At 35.6% G+C, this 20,520-nt stretch overlaps 1 protein-coding gene across 1 annotated transcript; it reads right to left on the bottom strand.

Moving 5' to 3' along the window:
* Positions 1–4,667: 4,667 nt before the first annotated feature.
* LOC131842413 (cytochrome P450 4V2-like) lies at positions 4,668–16,270 on the bottom strand (the record flags this gene model as incomplete). Its single annotated transcript, XM_059190946.1, has 7 exons — positions 16,120–16,270; positions 12,280–12,390; positions 10,524–10,709; positions 8,669–8,865; positions 6,866–6,917; positions 5,898–6,090; positions 4,668–4,819 (listed from the first exon to the last, which is right to left on the bottom strand). Coding segments are annotated over exons 1-7 (1,042 nt in total), but the record flags the coding sequence as incomplete, so codon positions are not given.
* Positions 16,271–20,520: the final 4,250 nt, after the last annotated feature.

Genomic DNA, 20,520 nt, shown 5'->3' with positions numbered 1-20,520 from the left:
ATTGTCAGCATCTTTGAGTATAATATCGTAGAAGTCGTACAGGCACGCATCAGTCGGCGTGGTGTTCGGGAGAAATCTGTACTCCTTGAGCAGAGATGCTAGTATCACCACAATGATAACATACCAAAGTGCATTCCTGTAACAATAATGATGTAAATAAAATGTCAAATAAAGACAACGAAAGTTTTTGCGAGCCGTGCAGAATAGAATAGAAAATCATTTATTCAAATAAACGTAATTTAAGCATTTTTGAATAGTCGTAACCTTTTTTTAAAATCTATCGCTCATTCGGAGAAAGCTTTCTCATCACAAGAAGAACAGCAAAGCACGTGTTGCTCTTTTAAATAATCATTGTAACTTTACATTTCCAATTCGAACCTGCGAATACAAACCACCAACTAAGCACTAATTTATTAGGGTCAGATATTAAGTAGATCAGTCCTTACAAGCAGCACTCGTTCACGAGTATGACGTATATAGTTTTATAATTAATATTTACATATATTTTCTATTAAGAATTTTATTACATTTTTTTTTATACCAAACTCAGTCTAATAAAGAGTTTTAACCGACAACAATAATAGCAATAATTGAAGGCCTCGATGGTCCAGCGGTTTAGCACCGCTTTACTGCCCATTGTGGCGGGTTTGATTCCTCGCACGGTGCAAACATTGGTATTAATGTCGGATCAGACACAAGATCCTAAGTTAGGTTAAGCTATACATATACAAGACTAGCTGTGCCCGCGATTTCACGCGCATGAAATTTATAGCCTATATCTTATTCTGATGTATAAGCTGTATTACTGTAAAGTTTAAACAAAAACGGGTTCAGTAGTTTTTGCGTGAATGAGTAACAAACATACATCCATACTACAAACTTTTGCTGGCAATAAGATCATCAGTCCACATTACTAACAATCCACTTTCCCCTTGAGTGTAAATTATGTATGTATTTACAAAAAAATATATCTAAGTATATCTAGTTCTCTAGTACCCATAACACTAGCTATGCTTAGCATGGGACTTGCGTCGAATCTCTATAACTTACCAATACAACCTCTAGATTTATAACTAAAAGGCATCAGACACATTACTAACAATCCACTTTCCCCTTGAGTGTAAATTATGTATGTATTTACAAAATATATATCTGAAGTATCTAATAGTTCTTTACTACCCAACACTAGCTATACTAGCATGGGACTGCTGGATTCTATCTTAATTGTCCCGAGTGTCTATAACTTACCAATACAACCTCTAGATTTATAACTAAAAGGCATCAGACACATTACTAACAATCCACTTTCCCCTTGAGTGTAAATTATGTATGTATTTACAAAATATATATCTAAGTATATCTAATAGTTCTTTACTACCCATAACACTAGCTATGCTTAGCATGGGACTTGCTGGTTAAATATATCTAAGTATATCTAATAGTTCTTTACTACCCATAACACTAGCTATGCTTAGCATGGGACTTGCTGGTTCTGTCTTAATTGTCGAGTGTCTATAACTTACCAATACAACCTCTAGATTTATAACTAAATGGCATCAGACTAGCCGGGTGTTTGGGTGGACGATCGAAGAATCGTTCAGGTCTGAAGGAGTCTGTCAGGACACAATATTTAGGATTTGAGTATGTTATATGCTGATGAAACAGGCTGCTCCAGCGGGCAGGACTGTACCTGATGCTGGAATGAAATGAAATTTATTGATTAAATGTGGTTTTACATATCAATATAAACCATAGAAAACTATAGAAACTATAGAACTAATATATGTTAAACCAGACGATTTAGTTTCACACACATACACACATACGCACACATACACACACACGCACACATACACGCACACACACACACACATATGCTCAATGCACTCCACGTTTAAAATAAATGTATAACAAATTTATATGAAGGGGAGACCTGGTGTCTAAGGTACAGGCTATAGCTTAGTTTCGGCTCCAGATTTCCCACAAATTATAGAATAGAATAGAATAGAAATCATTTATTCAAATAAACTTAATTTAAGCACTTTTGAAGAGTCAAAATTTTTTTTAATCTACCGCTTATTCGGAAAGCTGTCTCATCACAAGAAGATCTGTTTCATCACAAGAAGAACGAACGAGAAACTTGCGTGTTGCTCTTTTAAATAATTTCATTGTTACTTTACATTTTAAGTTGAAGTATGTGAATGCAATAGATAACATGTGCTATTTGTCATTAGTAGTTTTATATATATAACTAGTTGTACGCGCGACTTCGTCCGCGTGGAATTTAACTTTATATTCTAAAATAAAAATAGCCTAAGTTACTTCTATTACATCAGCTACTTGCCAAAAAAATACCGTCAAAATCGGTCCAGCCATTTCAGAGACATAAATTGTAAAAAAATGTTGTTTTGGTTTATATACCGTATTTATATTCATATGCATGTAGTAAAAAACGGTTATTTCAATATTACAAACAGACACTCCAATTTTATTTATATGTATTAGCAAATAAATAAAAAAGGCAAAAATTCACGGTGCATTCAGATGTTTTATTTTGTGACTAAATGTAGAACGAAAATAAAATAATATCATTTCATATAATTTAATATCCATTATCATTGGTCCATTTAATCCACATTGTACATGGTTATTACACTTATAACTCTCAACTGATTACTAGTCTTAACTAGTAGTAAATACTAAACAAAACAATTTTTTTTTTTAATTTTGAAAATCTCTCATGAGATTGGGGGATGTGGGATAAAATCTCACGACATCTCATCATTACAGAAAATAAATAAAAACACCTCACATAGTTTATGGCCGCCCCCTTACGAAGGGTAAAGATTTCTCACGAAAGAAAGAAAATTAAAAGAAATATTTATTCATCTTAACATTTTTTTATGATGTTGGCCAAATTGGAATTGATCTCTTGAGTTTTAGAAGTAAGTATAGTGAATCACTGAGTCGTAGCTAACAGCTCTGTAGGTGCGAGAGATTCATTATGTATGTATTTTTTTTTCTTTGTGTCACGTTGTTGTCTCGGGATGAAAATGAGTTTAATTGTTATTCTATGAACACAAGGCGATTTAGTTTTTATTTAAATATTATTAATGTTCAAAGTCGAAATACACATTTTGCGTACATACATGTAGATTTTTTCTTTGGGTGATATGCAAATTTCTGACAGGCATGTCACAGACGCATTTACCTAAATTATATTACAAAATGTATTTACTGTTTGGACAGCTGTCTGTCTATTACTATATGTTAATATTTGAAAATACGTAAATTAGGAAACTTTTTTTTTTAATTACGAGAATGACAAATATGTTGACGTGTTCCTTTGGTGGTAAATGGTGATTATGACCGTCTGTGTATGAACAGGAGAGAAGACATCACGTCATCATGTGCCCGTGATAGCTCCCATGTGTTGCACTTTATAATCAACTGCCGGGGCGACGGGAATTGTTAATAATGGGGACTGAGCCTATTGCAAACAATGTACCATGTCAGGTTGACCACCTCGCGGTTCCCTCTGGAAACTATCGTGATAAATTCTTGGCGAAATTGTCACGGGCTAACTGACCAGATTTCATGCTCATCTTATCATCCTCCACCGTAAGCGCAGGCGGGGGCACCATTCCATTATCATTAATAAAAACAATAACTAAGTGCCATTCGTATCCTATATTAATAACCCTTACAATAATTACAATATCTCAGGATATTGATAGACAGATAGAAATACTTTTATATATTTTTAACATATATAGTATACATAGAAAATACCCAGACCGATAATAACAATGAGTAAAAATTGGTGAGTCAGTTCACCAAATATAAATGTTTGTACCGTGCGAGGAATCGAACCCGCGATCATCGAGCAACAAGTAAGTACAAGTAAAACAGCTAAACCACTAGACCATCGAGGCGTTCAATATTAACACAGCGCCATCTAGTCCCAAGCGAACCAGAGCTCGTGTTATGATTACTAGCACAGATAACATAATATTACATAACTAGGTAACTGATCTAAATCTATACATATAAATAAAATTAGAGTGTCTGTTTGTAATATTGAAATAACAGTTTTTGACTACATGCATACGAATATAAATGTGGTACATACACCAAAAAACCACTTTTACAATTTTTGTCTGTTTGTCGGTCTGTTTGTTCCGGCTAATCTCTGAAATGGCTGGACCGATTTTGACGGAACCTTCTTTGGAAGGTAACTGATGTAATAACGAGTAACTTAGGCTAATTTTTATTTTAGAAAAAATCTATTATTTTAGAAAAATTCAGTTAAATTCCACGCGGACGAAGTCGCGGGAACAGCTAGTAATTAAATATTTCTTTTGTAAATATCATTACATAGTATAAAACAAAGTCGCTGTCGCTGTCTGTCCGTCCCTATATATGCTTAAATCTTTAAAACTACGCAACGGATTTTGAAGTGATTTTTTTAAATAGATAGAGTGATTCAAGAGGAAGGTTTATATGCATAATACATATACACCCGGGCGAAGCCGAGGCGAGTAGCTAGTATAATATACAAATATTTCTACCGTGCGAATTGAACCCGCGACCGTGTAATAAGTAAAGCGGTGTACTATCCGCTACGTCAGTGAGGCCGTCAAAGTTATGGGAAATCGAATACTCACGCATCTCGATATCTTTATCGATTTTCCTGGACACAGTAGGGACTGATGGGTACAGTCGAAAAGTCTCCTTAATGACCGCCTCCAAATATTTGTTCTCATGCGGTCTGCTTTTTGTTAATCCTTTTTCGTAACGACTACTTTCTTCATCTAACCTGAGAAGTCATCATCATCATCATCATCACCGTCATCTTCATCGCCATCAACATCATCATCAACATAGTATAAAATAAAGTCGCTGTCTGTCCGTCCCTATTTCCCTAAGTATGCTTAAATCTTTAAAACTACGCAACGGACTTTGAATCGGTTCTTTTTAATAGACAGAGTGATTCAAAAGGAAGGTTTCTATAATACATGTACACCCGTGCGAAGTCGGGGCGAGTAGCTAGTAAATAATAAATAAATACAGTGTATAAACATTTGTACTAGATAAGTAATACAAATACATACATAAATTTTTTTTCGTAAATACACACATATTATAAATAGAAAACACCCAGACCGATACAAACAATCATACTCATGAATACAAATGTTTGTGCCGTGCGAGGACTCGAACCGGTGACCATCGGACATAAAGCGGTGCGCTAAACCGCTAGACATCCGAGGTCGTCAAGTATAGGAGAATATCTCAGCTCTTAATAGACATTTGTAAGGGGTGTAATGCTTATGATATGATGGAATATTTGTAAATCACTACATAGTATAAAACAAAGTCGCTGTCGCTGTCTGTCCGTCCCTATGTATTTTTTTTTTTTTTTTATTGGGTTGTTTGGGCTATTGTCAGATGTGTAGCACCTGTAGCACTGCGACCTACATAGATCTATTGTTCTTGCTATGTTTCAAAGTTCGCTGCCTAGACCCGTCAGGGACAAGAATTGAAGGATATTCTTAGGAGCGATCGTTTTTATCTCCTCGGGAAAGAGTGTAAACTTTCCAAAGGAGATATTTCGTTTATGCATGAGTGGGCTACAACCACATAGGATGTGAAGCGGCGTTTCCTCTTCAGTTTGGCAGAATCTGCAGATACTTGTCGTGCATAGGCCTAGATTAGCCATATGCTTGTTCAATTTGCAGTCCCTATGTATGCTTAAATCTTTAAAACTACGCAACGGATTTTGAAGCTGTTTTCTTAATAGATAGAAGAACTTAATAGATAGATGATTCAAGAGGAAGGTTTATATACATGTACACCCTGTGTCTTCAATAAAATAAAAACTGTTTGGTACGCACTCTCGAATAAGTTTCTCCTGTACATCTGGATACTTCGCCAGCATCATGCATGTGAAGCATAATGAAACGCACGGTAGAATAGTACTGCCGAACAGCATCACGAACAATTCCTCTCGTATCTCATCAATTGACAATTTTTTGTCATCAGGCGATGAGTACAGGAAATCGACAAGTGATTTCAATGAAATATTTGCTGTAAAATAGTAAAAAATTAAATGTTAATGATTAAAAAACTTAATAATATTATGAATGCGAAAGTAACTCTGTCTGTCTGTTTCGTTTTCACGTCAAAACTACTGAAACGATTTAAATGAAATTTGGTACACAGATAGTAGTACAGTTAGATTGTCATATTTGATCAACAAATTAAAAATAAGTTTCAAGCTTCCATGTTTAAAATAACGATATTTCCGTACAACCTTTTTTCTCCCCTTTCAACCCCTTACAACCCGTAAGGGGTTGAAAGGGAGAGATGAATTATATTAATCAACAGCCTAGAAAATGAGTTTGAACCTTCTAACTTTTAAAATGGCGAAACTTCCATATAACCTTTAATGTCCCTTTTCAACCCTTTAAAACCCTTCTTCGCATTAAAAAGTAGCGTATGTATGTTTCTCAGGTTCAAGACTATCTGTGCAATAAATTTCATTTTTAGATTCTGCAGTTTTGGCGAGAAAGCGAAACAGACAGACAGACAGATTTACTTTCGCATTTATAATTAGTAAGGGTAGTTATACAGATTGTCCCGTAAGTAGTGGACCAACGGGACAACATGTATATAATTTTTATAAAGGGTATATTAAGGTTTTTTAGGGGTCGGCAGAGCACACCTGACTCTCCTATTATTTAAGGCGTCCATAGGAAATGGTAACCGTTTACCATCAGACAGACCGTATGCTTGTCTGACACTTATGTAAAAAATACATATATAGGAATTATTCGTTTCATAATATCAAAACATCACATACCATCGACGTTGTTATTTTTTCCATCATATAACTTTTGTTTAGAGGCCATTACCTAAAAAACAAATTATATGTTAATTAAAACACATTTACACTTCTGTTGGAGAGTGACGTCACCGATATTTCTCTATCTGTCTATCTGTCACGCTTTAAAATTGAAATTAAAAAAATAAATTATTCGTGTAGGACATTTTAGCCGCTTTTGAACGTCAAATTTTTTATATTATAATTGTTACCCTACCATCCAGTTCAGCAAATAGATCCAATTGAGAAGAACTGGCAAGAAACACAGTGAAAAATGTCTCGACACTACTTACTGAACCAACCCTTTTTTCGCATTAAAAGGTAGCCTATGTCCTTAGGACCTAGATTCAAATTCAAATTCAAATTCAAAATATCTTTATTCATGTAGGTCTATTACAGACTCTTATGATATGTCATATCTACCGTCAGTTGGGAATAATATCGAGATGAGAACTGACAAGAAACTCTACTAATATTTTTACGGTTTCATGTACATTTAGTTTACAATATTTTTAAAAATATTATAATATATACTATAATATTTTCTGTATCACTGCAATGTTGTAGCGAAAACACAAAATTAAAATCAAAATATCTTTATTCATGTAGGTCTATTACAGACTCTTATGATATGTCAAATCTACCGTCAGTTCGGAATGATATCGAGATGAGAAGAACTGACAAGAATCTCAGCTCGTATTTTTTTCAAATAATAGTGGAACATGTTTATGATAAATACAGTTATTAAAATTCAAATTTGAGAGCATAGAGTGACCAGCATATGCTATCGCAAAGAACAAAAAAAAAATAATCAGTGTTCACAACCTGAACAGACTATCTATGTACCAAATTTAATTTAAATTGGTTCAGATTTAATACGTTCAAACACACGGGCCTTACCCAACACTTACGGGCCGAAACCAAGTATGTGCAATGTGTGTGTGTGTGTGTGTGTGAGTGAGTGTGTGTGTGTGTGAGTGAGTGTGTGTGTGTGTACTTATTGTGTGACTGGTGTTATGTTATTATTATTATTATTATTATTAATAACAATAATCATTTATTCAGCATAAAAAAGAGTACAGAGTAAAAAAGAAAACTTAAAAACTAATAATTCGCTGCTGAAAAGGCTTCCACTCAGCTGGTGCCGCAGCGTGTCACTACAGCGCTGATTTTCAGTGGAGCCACTTGAAAAAAAAGAAAGAGCATTCATGATGAATTTAAATATATAAAATGAAGAATGAGTTAAATGGAGGAATTATAAGTATGTGTAATAAATAGAAGAAAAATATATAAGTATAAAATTTCATAAAAGTGTTGATAGAAAGACTTTTGTCTAATGTAATATAGCTTGAATATATTTATTTATTTAATCAATATATATGTATATATAACTACTGTATTTATCTGCCACGTTTAAGATTTTTGTACTTTTAGTAAATATTTTTTAAAAAATCATTTTGTTTTAAACATCAGTTTAAAAGACGAAACTGACTGAATAGTATTTTTTGCGGGTGGTAAATTGTTCCAGCATTTATTATATACAGCATTATTCTCTCCATCGCCCCAGTCTCTCAGCTTTGGCTGGTTGTTACGGCGTGTGTGAGCGCGTGCGTGGGCGCGTATGTGTGTGTGTGTGTGTATGTGTGTGAGTGTGTGTGAGTGTGTGAGTGGGTGTGTGTGTGTGTGTGTGTGTGTGTGTGTGTGTGTGAGTGGGTGTGTGTGTGTGTGTGTGTACTCATTGTGTGACCGGTGTGACTAGTGTTATTATTATTGTTTACGTACTTTGGCGATTAATCTTTGAATGTTTTGTTTGTCGTTTAAGAACTTCGCCCATATCGGTAGTCTGGTGTAAATGATTTCGAACTGGAGATACGGTTGGAAGAGGAAATAAGCTACGCTATTGAAGCAGTCCGGTACAGCTTTCAACACCCTGGTGTCTTCTTCTTCATGGGAGTTTAGTGTGAGACCCAGTATTAGTTCTGCAAAATAATACCAATTTTCAAAATACACATTTTTTTAAGTGTGATATTGGAATGGTGCACCCGCCTGCGCTAACGGTTTACGCTGGCGGGGCACCAGTGGTGGATGATAAGATGAACATGAGGTCAGGTCAGTTAGCCCATCGTGACAAGTTCACCAAGAATTTATCACGATAGATTGAAAGGGGAACCACGTGGAGGTCAACCTGATATGGTACATTGCTAGCAATATGATCAGTTCACATTATTAACAAGGTTTTCGGCTAGTGTCAGGTGCTAAGACCCACATATATTTAATCAAAGTTCGCTACCTAGATCCGTCAGGATCAAGAATTTAAGGGTATTCTTAGGAGCGATGGTTTTTATCAGCCGTCAGACTAAAGTCGTATCCGTCAGGCGGGAGTTGGCCTTCAGCCGCTCCATAAATCCTTCGGTTTGGAGTGCCATCTGCACTCGCCTCCTATCGTCCGGTGAAGCTGTAAAGGCTAGCTACGGCCAACAGTATTAGAGCAGTCCGAAAAATTAAAAATTATAGGTGTTTTCAACCGGGAGAAAACTCACTTTTACCTGTTGCTCGCTGCCCATAAGCATCTTTGTTAATGTGCATTTACTTAGATATTTAATATTATGTTATCTGTGCTTAGAACAATATTTATTTAAAAGAGCAACACGCGATTTTTTTGCTCATTCTTCTTGTGATGAGTCTGCGTTCCGAGTGAGAAGTAGAATAAAAAAAAATGTCTATTATTAAGTGCTTATTTTAAGTATATTTGAATAAATTGTTAATGTATGTATATATCTAAATATATATAACTCAAAGGTGACTGACTGATATAGTGATATATAAATGCACAGCCCAAACCACTGGACGGATCGCGCTGAAATTTGGCATGCAGGTAGATGTTATGACGTAGGCTATAACATATAACATCTACCTGCATGCCAAATTTCAGCACGATCGCTACCGCTAAGAAAGGATTTTGATTAATTTTACCCCCAAGGGGATAAAATAGGGGTTGAAAGTTTGTATGAACGTTTGTCAATTTTAAACCGATCGGGCTGAGACTTTGCATGCATAAAACTACTATGACGTAGGTATCCCATAAGAAAGGATTTTGATAAATTCAATCCCTAAGGGGATAAATTAATGGGAGCGAAGCCACGGGCAAAAGCTAGTTTATATATAATATGTAAGTATGTATTTAGTGTATTTATTGTATTAAAAAATAGGTCAATTCTATTAATATATGTACGTATTTATGTGTATTTTTTTATTATGATTCTTTTTTAATTCTATTAGTCCGATGCATGTATCTCTGCACATCTCTAAGGTTGACTGGGAGAGAATGCTATACCATTAAGTCCACCTTTTGTACCAATTCTAATGGTCAATAAAGTAAATCATTACATAGTATAAAATAAAGTTGCTATCGCTGTCTGTCCGTCCCTATATATGCTTAAATCTTTAAACCTACGCAACGGATTTTGAAGCGGTTTTTATAGTAGATAAAGTGATTTAAGAGGATGGTTTATATATATAATACAAGTACACCTGCGCAAAGCCGGGGCGATTAGCTAGTAAATAAATAAATAAAAGCAAATAAAGATTATTTCTATTATATTCTATAAATACCACATAGATTTGAGTAAATACTCACCCATGATGGTGTCAAATGCATACGGATAAAATACATCGAACATTGAGAAGGGTTCGGTATCTGCCATCGATTCCAGATGCTTCACCAGGTTGTCACTATGTTTTAGAAGAGAATCTTGGAACCGGTTTGCGTTTGTTATTCCAAAAAATGGGGCCATCTGCTTGCGTCGTGGTCGCCACACAGAAACTAAAATGTAATCGCGTAAGTTAATAAGATAAAATTCTCGTGTCACAGTTTTCGTTCCCATACTCCTCAGAAACGGCTTGACCGATTCTCTTGAAATTTTGTGAGCGTATTGAGTAGGTCTGAGAATCGGCCAACATCTATTTTTCATCCCCCTAAATGTTAGGGGTAGTCCACCCCTAAATTTTTTTTTTTTATTTTAAGGCAAAACAACGTTTGCCGGGACAGCTAGTAATAAATATAATCCAGAGATTCACACGGTCTAGTCTAGTCCCAAGCTAAGCAGAGCTTGGGTTATAGGTACTAGACAACTGATACTTATAAATGTATAGATATTTTTTTAAATACATACATATTACATATAAGTATAGTAACGTAAGTGTATAGCTGTATATATCGGTCTATATATCTATCTGTTGCCGATGGCAACCTTTTTGATAGTTTTTTATATATATTTGAATTTTATATTTTGACGTTCTATTTTTATATACCGTTTGTTTTCTTATGCCATATGGTCTTTATATTTGCTAGCGAGCTGATTACACCTATTTTACCTCACCTAGGAACGTGTCTCATTTTTAACCAGCCCTAATACAGTCCTTCCTTCCGTAACACTATCTATATATCTATCTGTATACAAACAGCTATACTCTTGAATGCAAATGTTTGTACCGTGCGAGGAATTGAACCCACGGAGCTAAGGAGCTAAACCGCTGCACCACTGAGATATTAAGAAGAAAAGAAGAAGAAGACCTACTACAGAGTAGTTTCCTAAAGAATACATTAGATTAATTTAGAACTTATGGAGCGGCCGAAGGCCAACTCCTGCCGTCGTCGTAGCTAGTGGTTTATCACCTCCGACTTAGAATAAAAAATCAAATTTTAATACTATAGCAATAAAGCCTTTTTTCCCAAGATTGGGGTATATTCTGTAGTTTACGAAATGTCCAGCTCTGTCCTCTGCAACCCTATTTAAGAGCGGCCCCAGAGCCAGGTTAATGTCTTTCCAAAGTGTTCTAACGACCACCCCAACGTCGCTTTCAGCTGCGAGTTTAGCTTGAGGTCATCGCTAGGGTTTGAATCCTCAGCTCAGGCTGTCGTAATTTCAAACCCTGTTTGAATTGGACGGGGAACGATCGATCGACCGGATCGATCGGATGGGGTATTTTCTACCGCATATATCACGGGGAGTGTTCTGAGGAATTGTTCGGATTAATACCAGCTGCTGAGTTTCACCATCGTACCACCCGCCAGAAACTGAAGTACCATCCTGATCATCTGGATGAATGGCGGTCTTCCACAGTGCGGTTTTCTAGAAACTTTTTGCCTCGCACAACCACATTGTGGAATCACCTTCCAGCAATGGCATTTCCGAACCGATACGATATTGAAACCTTCAAGAAAAGAGCTTATTCCTTTTTAAAAGGCCGACAACGTACTTGCAATTCCCCTGGTGTTGCGGGTGCTCATGGGCGGCGGTAATCACTTACCATCAGGTGAGCCGCATGCTAGTTTGTCCCCTTTGTTATAAAAAAAAAACGGGGTAGACAAGGTCGCTGGTAGTCATACTCACCTGGCGCCATAATAGAGCCGCTACCGAGCAGTTTCCTAAAGAATAGATTGAATTCATCCTTTTCAAGACAATTGGCCAAAACCAATTCGGCCGCTTCCGCGTCGACAACAACTGAAAATGTAATACACGTAAAGACAGAAAGAAAAATATTCATCTTTCAAAGAAGAGACATCATATTATTTTCTTTGTTCGTGTAGGTCTATTACAGACTCCAATGATATGTCAAATTTACTGTCAGGTCGGAATGATTGCGAGATGAGAAGAACTGATAGGAAACTAGAAAACTAATTATTGCAGGTACATTCTCTTTCAAACAAGAGACAATACATTTTTTTTTTCTTTGGTCATGTCGGTCTATTACAGACTCTTATTTTATGTCAAATCTACTGTCAGTTCGGAATGATTTCGAGATGAGAAGAACTGACAAGAAACTCAGCTCGTAATCTTTTGAAATATATGTTGTACATGTTTACAATAATACAGATTAATTTTTAAATTTAAATTTGGGAGAATGCAATGACCTCCAACATATGCTATAGCAATTTTGTTAAAAGCAAATAGTCTAATCAGTGTTCGTAACCCGAACAGAGCAGTCCCCATATGCAGCGTCCACGAGTAAGACGGATGAGCCAGCCATCATTGCACTCCACCATATATTTTTATACATAATAATGAAATGGTGCTTCAGCCTTCGCTGACGGTTTACGTTGACGGAGCACCAGTGGAGGATGATAAGATGAGCATGAGGTCAGGTCAGTTAGCTCATCGTGACATATTCACTAAGAATTTATCACGATGGTTACCAGGGGAACCGCGTGATGGGCAATCTGACATGGTACATTTCTAGCAGTAAGATCATCAGTCCACATTACTGTGTAAATGTGACTGAGCGGGCCGGGTACATATGATTGAGGGGGGGGGAAACAGGATTGCTCTCTTTCCCCCACTCAATCATATGTACCCGGCCCACCCGCCGCCACAAGTTTGTACTCTATAGAGAGAATTTGTTTGTACTTACTGAGGGAAAATCGATCACCCAACCAGAGCGATACAATGCCATTCAATTTCATAGCAATATCACTCAATGTATTGAAAGTTGACAATTTAGCTGCAAACAAAAACTGTTAAGTTTTTTTTCTAAGAGAATTCACACAGCGCCATCTAGACCCAAGTTAAGCTAGCTAAAGTTCGTGTTATGGATACTAGATAACTGATACATATACATAGATATTTTTTTCGTAAATACATACATATTATACATAGAAAATACCCAGACCGATACAAACAATCGTACTCATGAATACAAATGTTTGTGCCGTGCGAGGAATCGAACCCGCGACCATCGGAAGTAAGGCAGTGTGCTAAACCGCTAGACCGCCGAGGCCGTCAGTTATTATTACCTTCGTGCAATTATTTTATTCACTACCTCACCCGCGCGATTTCGTCTGCATCGCACTTACTCCATTAACATTATATCTTTTTAAATTATAGCCTATTTGTTATTATGATGTATAAGCTATATTACTATAAAGTCTCATCAAAATCCGGTCAGCAGTTTTTGCGTGAAATAATAACCAACATCTATCCATACTCACAAACTGTCGCGTTTATAATATTAATAAGATTTGGACAACTATTTCAAATATTTAGCATGTATGGATGGAAAGAGAGATGGATGTGTGGTGCGTGTAGATGGAGAGGAGAGGACGATCAAAAAAAGTTTAATAGATTGTGTGATAGACGATATGTATAAAAGAAGAGTGAGCTCAGATATGACGGCCGATAGGGATCAGTATAAGATGACACTGCACCGACGACAAATAATGGTATAACGGGAAGGCAATAGTGATTTTTTTATCCTACCACTTATTCGTAAGTTAAGACTTATAACAAGAAGAATGAGCAAGAAACTGCGTTGCTCTTTCAACAGCACAGCCCAAACCACTGGATGGATCGGGCTGAAATTTGGCATGCAGGTAGATGTTATGACGTAGGCATCCGCTAAGAAAGGATTTTGACTAATTCTACCCCCAAGGGGATAAAATAGGGGATGAAAGTTTGTATGAAACTTTGTCAATTTTAAACCGAACGAGCTGAGACTTTGCATGCATAAAGTTACTACGACGTAGGTTTCCCCTAAGAAAGGATTTTTATAAATTCCACCCCTAAGGGGATAAAATAAGGGATGATGCAGGATGTAAATGTATTAGTTTGAACCTATCAGTATCAAATGGAACGAATAAATTAAGACGAACAAAATAATTTTTAGTTCTTGAGGCTACTTTTATTTTAGAAAAATAAGGTTAAATTCCACGTGGACGAAGTAGCCAGAACAGTAAATAAATATAAAATGTGGTAAGATCCCGTAATTTTTTCTTAATGTTATTCCACCAAGTGGCTAGGGGCAGTCTATACATTTTAATATTTTTTTCTACGGAACTCTTAAATAACATTATTCTAGTCTCGTGTATATAATGTTTACAATTAATACAAATTCAAACCATCACGCTACAAAATTGTCAAAGACCGTTTATCCTCGTCTGAACCTTGGACGTCCGTACAGTTTTTATTTCGAATAATTTGACCTGGATACTTGAGAATGCAATTTGTTATACGGATCACGTTTTATTCAACATATTTGAAGTAAAGATGTTTTTAAAGTAGTTATGCAGGGATTTGAATTAAGATTTCAAAGTATATTATAATGTTTGGAACTGTTAAAATGTAGCATTCTCTAGATAAAGTATCTATTAAATAATTTAATTATTTTGTCAAATTAAAATATCTTCATTCGTGTGGGTCTGTCTTTTATGGGAATAGATATAAAAATTTACAATAAGATACCAAAGGATATACTGGAATTAATGATTAAATTTTTAAATCATATTTTGTTTTAAGTTAATGTTTTTGTAATTAAGGATTTCTGATTCCTGCGACACAAGGCTTCAGCTTAAAACAAAGTCGCTGTCGCTGTCTGTCCGTCCCTATGTATGCTTAAATCTATAAAACTACACAACGGATTTTGAAGCGATTTTTTTTAATAGATAGAGTGATTCAAGAGGAAGGTTTATATGTATAATACATGTACACCCGTGCGAAGCCGGGGTGGGTAGCTAGTATTCTAATAAAGTATATTCTTCATATTGATTATTACTGTAATGATGTCCTATACTTCTGTAATGGACACAATGCGAGCGAAGCCGCGGGTAAGTTCTAGTACATGTTATATTTTTACTATTATTATTTTATAATTAAACGATCAATGTACAATTTTACATGTGTTTTTTATTTTAGACTTAACTAGAGAGACACAGAGTAGAGTACTTCCAGAGTATACAGTTTTGGGAAACAGAGTAGTGTTGTACACTTATTTTTTAATTAACACAGTTTTACAACACACCTAGACTATAAATTTAATGCATGTTAAACCGTGGGTAAAGATAGATAGATAGATAGATAGAATATACTTTATTTGCTACGTACAGTAAAGAAGAAGCACAAACAATATAACAAAGGACACATGTATCGTTACAATAAGGCGGCCTTATTGCTAAAAGCAATCTTTTCAAGGCAACCTTAGGGAAACGGATTGAAACATCGAACAGGTAGGTAAAATGACATGAACAGGAGAAAACTAAAAGGTAACAAATATATAATGATAATAAAGGAAAATAATAATAAATATTACGTGAATTAAAATTTATGTACATAACAATAACCATATATTAAACTAGATGCACTTACATAAACTACATACATAATTTTAAAGTTAAATAGAATAAACTAAATATAAATTAAATAAAATTAAAGCTAGTATTACAATAAACAAATAAACAATACCTTGCCCATCTCCAACAAACATATATGCATGTCCAATTAATGGTAGAGCTGGGTATTGAACTCCGATCTGTCGATGTAATTTTATAAATTTCCGGTTTCGCCAAACCCAAATCAATGTGACACAGACAATCAAACATGTAAATACGAACATATTACTGATTGAGATTACGTGAAATTACGTTTAAAGTGTATTGCAAAATAAGCAAGTACATTATTCATTTCTACATATATATATTGCATTACGTGTAGTTATGTACATAAATCAAAATACTTGTCGAGAATATTATTACTGAGAATTGTCTGTTATGTGATCTTCCTGGTGTGGCGTTTAAACATATTGCCATGTTGCTAACGGTAGCGGGTTCAATTCCAGCAAGACAAGTTGTATTCTTAAGTATGTCTGTTTGTATTTGTGTGGGTGTTGTCTATCTGTGGATGATTATTGGGAAGATTTTTTTTTTATAACACAGGAGACAAACGAGCATGCGGTTCACCTGATGGTAAGTGATTACCGCCGCCCATGAGCACCCGCAACACCAGGGGAATTGCAAGTACGTTGTCGGCCTTTTAAAAAGGAATAAGCTCTTGAAGGTTTCAATATTATATCGGTTCTGAAATGCCATTGCTGGAAGGTGATTCCACAATGTGGTTGTGCATAGTAAAAGTTTCTAGAAAACCGCACTGTGGAGGACCGCCATTCATACAGATGATCAGGATGGTATTTTAGTTTCTGGCGGGTGGTACGGTGGTGAAGCTCAGCAGCTGGTATTAATCCGAACACTCCTCGTGATATATGCGGTAGAAAATGCACACAGATGCAATATCTCGCCGCAAAGCCAATGGGTCGAGTCTGTCACATATACGTTGATTACCAATGATTCTGGCTACTCGGTTCTAAATGCGGTCAAATGGAAGTAGCTGGTATTGTGGTGCTCCCGCCCAGAGATGAGAACAGTATTCCATATGCGGCCGGATTTGCGCCTTGTATAATTGCAAGCGATGGGCCGCCGTGAAATACCGTCTCACTCTACTGAGCACACCAAGCTTTTTTGAGGCTATTTTAGCCTTGTCCTCCAAATGACCGCAAAACTGAACGTCACTGGATATATCAACGCCAAGGACCTCGAGATTTGGCTTCACATCAAGGAGAGTGTGTTGAAACTGAGGAGATACGATAAATGGAATCTTTTTAGCGGTAAGATATGGGGAAGGCCACATATTCATACTTGTTACGGGGCGACAGCAGTAACGGGAGACTATTAATTTCTTCTTAAACTTATATGTATTTGCAATCACGATTGCGGTGCGTTCATCAGTCATTACTGATGGAAATCATCAGCGAAATCTTAAACTGTTGATACGTTTGCGGTCGACATGAACATCACGGAATTTGAATGACCAATAAAATTAAGTGAAAATGCTTTATTCAGTTGTAATGTATGATTTGAAATAATTAACTGAATAGAATAGGAAATCATTTATTGGAATAAACTTACATTGAAGCACTTTTAAATAGTCATCACATTTTTTTTAATCTACCGCTCATTCGGAAAGCTGTCTCATCACAAGAAGAACGAGCAAGAAACTTGTGTTACGGCAACGAGCAACTATTAATTCCTTCTTTCACTTTTATGTATTTTTCACTTCGAACATCTAAACCGAACTGGTCTGTGCACACTTTTTTTTTTTTTTGGACTACTCTAATGCTGTTGGCCGCAGCTGGCCGTTCAGCTTCACCGGACGATAGGGATCGAGTGCATAGCGCACTCCAAACCCGGGGAAGGACTTATGGAGCGGCTGAAGGCCAACTCCGGCCTGACGGATATGACTTTAGTCTGAGGGCACCGCTAGGGGCTCAGGCCGTCGTAACATCGGTCCTTGTTTGAATTGGACGGGGGATCGATCGGGTGCACACAATGTGGTGGTTCGTTTTAAAGTCAGTAGGCAGGTGGGACTGTTATGGTCAAATCAGAACTTATGCCTTGTACTCAATAATAAACATGATTATTACAAATTTCTAAAACATATATTTTATGTCATAATTATAATTAGATTTAATCTTTACTATTTATATATTTATTTTTAAGTTTATAAGCATAAATAATATTTATTAAATAAAAATATATTGTGCTGGTTATGTCACTTAAAACAGATGGCGTTGTAGTCGCTGAAATCTGCTTTAGCGGGGCAAGATGGCGAATGGTTGCCGTTGATGGTATCATGTATTATTTATTAAGTAGGTACAGGTACTTTAGGAAATAAAGAATGCTTTCCGCCAGGGACCAGGAAACGATATATAGGAAAGAATTTTATATAAAGTGAGTTATAATATAATAATAATAATCTCAGAACAATTCACACAACGCCATCTAGACTCAAGTTAAGCTAGCTAAAGCTTGTGTTATGAGTACATAGATTTTTTTGCGACAATCATAAATATTATACATAGTAAGTACCCAGACTATTACAAACAATCATACTCATGAATACAAATGTTTACACCGTGCGAGGAATCGAACCCGCGACCATCGGAAGTTAGGCTGTGTGCTAAACCACTAGACTATCGAGGCGGTTTATAATCTTATCTGTGCTATAGCTGGTTAGCTACTAATTATCAGTACTTGCACAGGCAGTTTCAAGTCGATGAAGGACAAGAATTTTCTCAGTCTGTTGGTCAACTTGAGATTAAAAACTCGTGTATTAAACCTACTTACTATCAAACTGTATTATCTGTACATATTTGTATCATATCAAGTGTTTAACAGTAATATCGTGATTTCTATGTAGATTATTATAAAAAAACTTGTGTTTTAATTCATATATATTTTGCAGTTGGATAAATTGAGTCATTATTAAGGTAATTGTTTTATTATTTGCAGTTTTTTTTATTTAATTTAAAGCACGCAGTAGCTGATCCGCGTACCTTTGTCTACATCACACTTACCCGACATGTCATCATATTTCGCCCACAATTTACATAATATCTTTTTAAATTATAGCCTATGAATTATTCTGATGTATAAGCTATATTACTGTATAGATTCGTTCAAATAAGTTTAGAAGTTTTTGCATGACAGAGTAATAAACATTCATTCATCCATAGTTACAATCTTTCGTGTTTATAATATTTGTAATATGTTTTTTATACCACTGTCATTTTCATTTTATATCATCCGTCATACTCGTGAACGGGTGCTGCTTGTAGGGACTGGTCTGCTCTAATCACTATGACTGATTTCCTCTTATTAATTGTTTAACCAGTTGGTTATGTATTCAATATTTTTTCTTTTTGAGTATTTAATTTAATTAGTGCTAATTGGTGGTTTGTATTCACACACTTAAACTTAAAAATGTAAAGTAATAATAAAATTATTTAAAAGAGCAACACGCAAGTTTCTTGCTCGTTCTTCTTGTGATGAGACAGCTTTCCGAACGAGCGGTAGATTAAAAAAAATGTAATGACTATTCAAAAGTGCTTCAATGTAAGTTTATTTGAATAAATGATTTTCTATTCTATTCTATTCTATTCTACTGATTAGCCCACATGACAAATTTTATACCACTTCCGAATAGAATAGAATAGAAAATCATTTATTCGAATAATCTTAATTTAAGCATTTTTGAATAGTCATAACAATTTTTTTATAACCCAATTAATATAATAATAATGTTAATTTAACTTAAAATGTGCACAGAAAGTATTTACATGTATAAACCTTCCTCTTGAATCACTCTATCTATAAAAAAAACCGCTTCAAAATCCGTTGCGTAGTTTTAAAGATTTAAGCATAACTAGGGACAGACAGACAGCGACAGCGACTTTGTTTAATACTATGTAATGATACTAATATATTTGGACAATTTACACAGTGCCATCCACTCCTAAACTAAGCAAAAATTGTGTTATGGGTACTAGATACTTAATATACATAGAAAACACTCAGACATGAAACAAACAACAACAAATGTTTGTACGAGGAATCGAACCCGCGAGCATCGAAATTTAAACGTTGTGCGAAACCACACCACCAAGTCTATTATAGGTCATCCAGACATGAAACAATCAAACAAAGCAATACAAATGTTTGTACGAGGAATCGAACCCGCGAGCATCGAAAGTAAAACGGCGAGCTAAACCACACCATGGCCATTATCAGCCGGAGTTGAACTCACAACCTCTTCGGTGGAAGTCGGGGTAGTAACCACTAATCCATGACGTGCACATTATATAATGTCATTGTTTTCATTTTCAATCATGTTTATTGCCAATTTGGTTTCAAACAATGAGCAGTAATTATGATTGTATGTCTACATTTAATGTCCTATTGTCCTATAACACTGCATCAGTGATACAGTTTTCTATATTTTTTTTGTTATATACTGTTTTTAATTTAACGCGGT

The sequence above is a fragment of the Achroia grisella genome, unplaced genomic scaffold, assembly GCF_030625045.1.
Source record: "Achroia grisella isolate CSIRO2021 unplaced genomic scaffold, CSIRO_AGI_Agris_v1 utg2172, whole genome shotgun sequence".
Lineage (NCBI taxonomy): Eukaryota > Metazoa > Arthropoda > Insecta > Lepidoptera > Pyralidae > Achroia > Achroia grisella.
The sequence above is the reverse complement of the archived record's forward strand: the minus strand, read 5'-3'. Positions and strand labels throughout refer to the sequence as shown.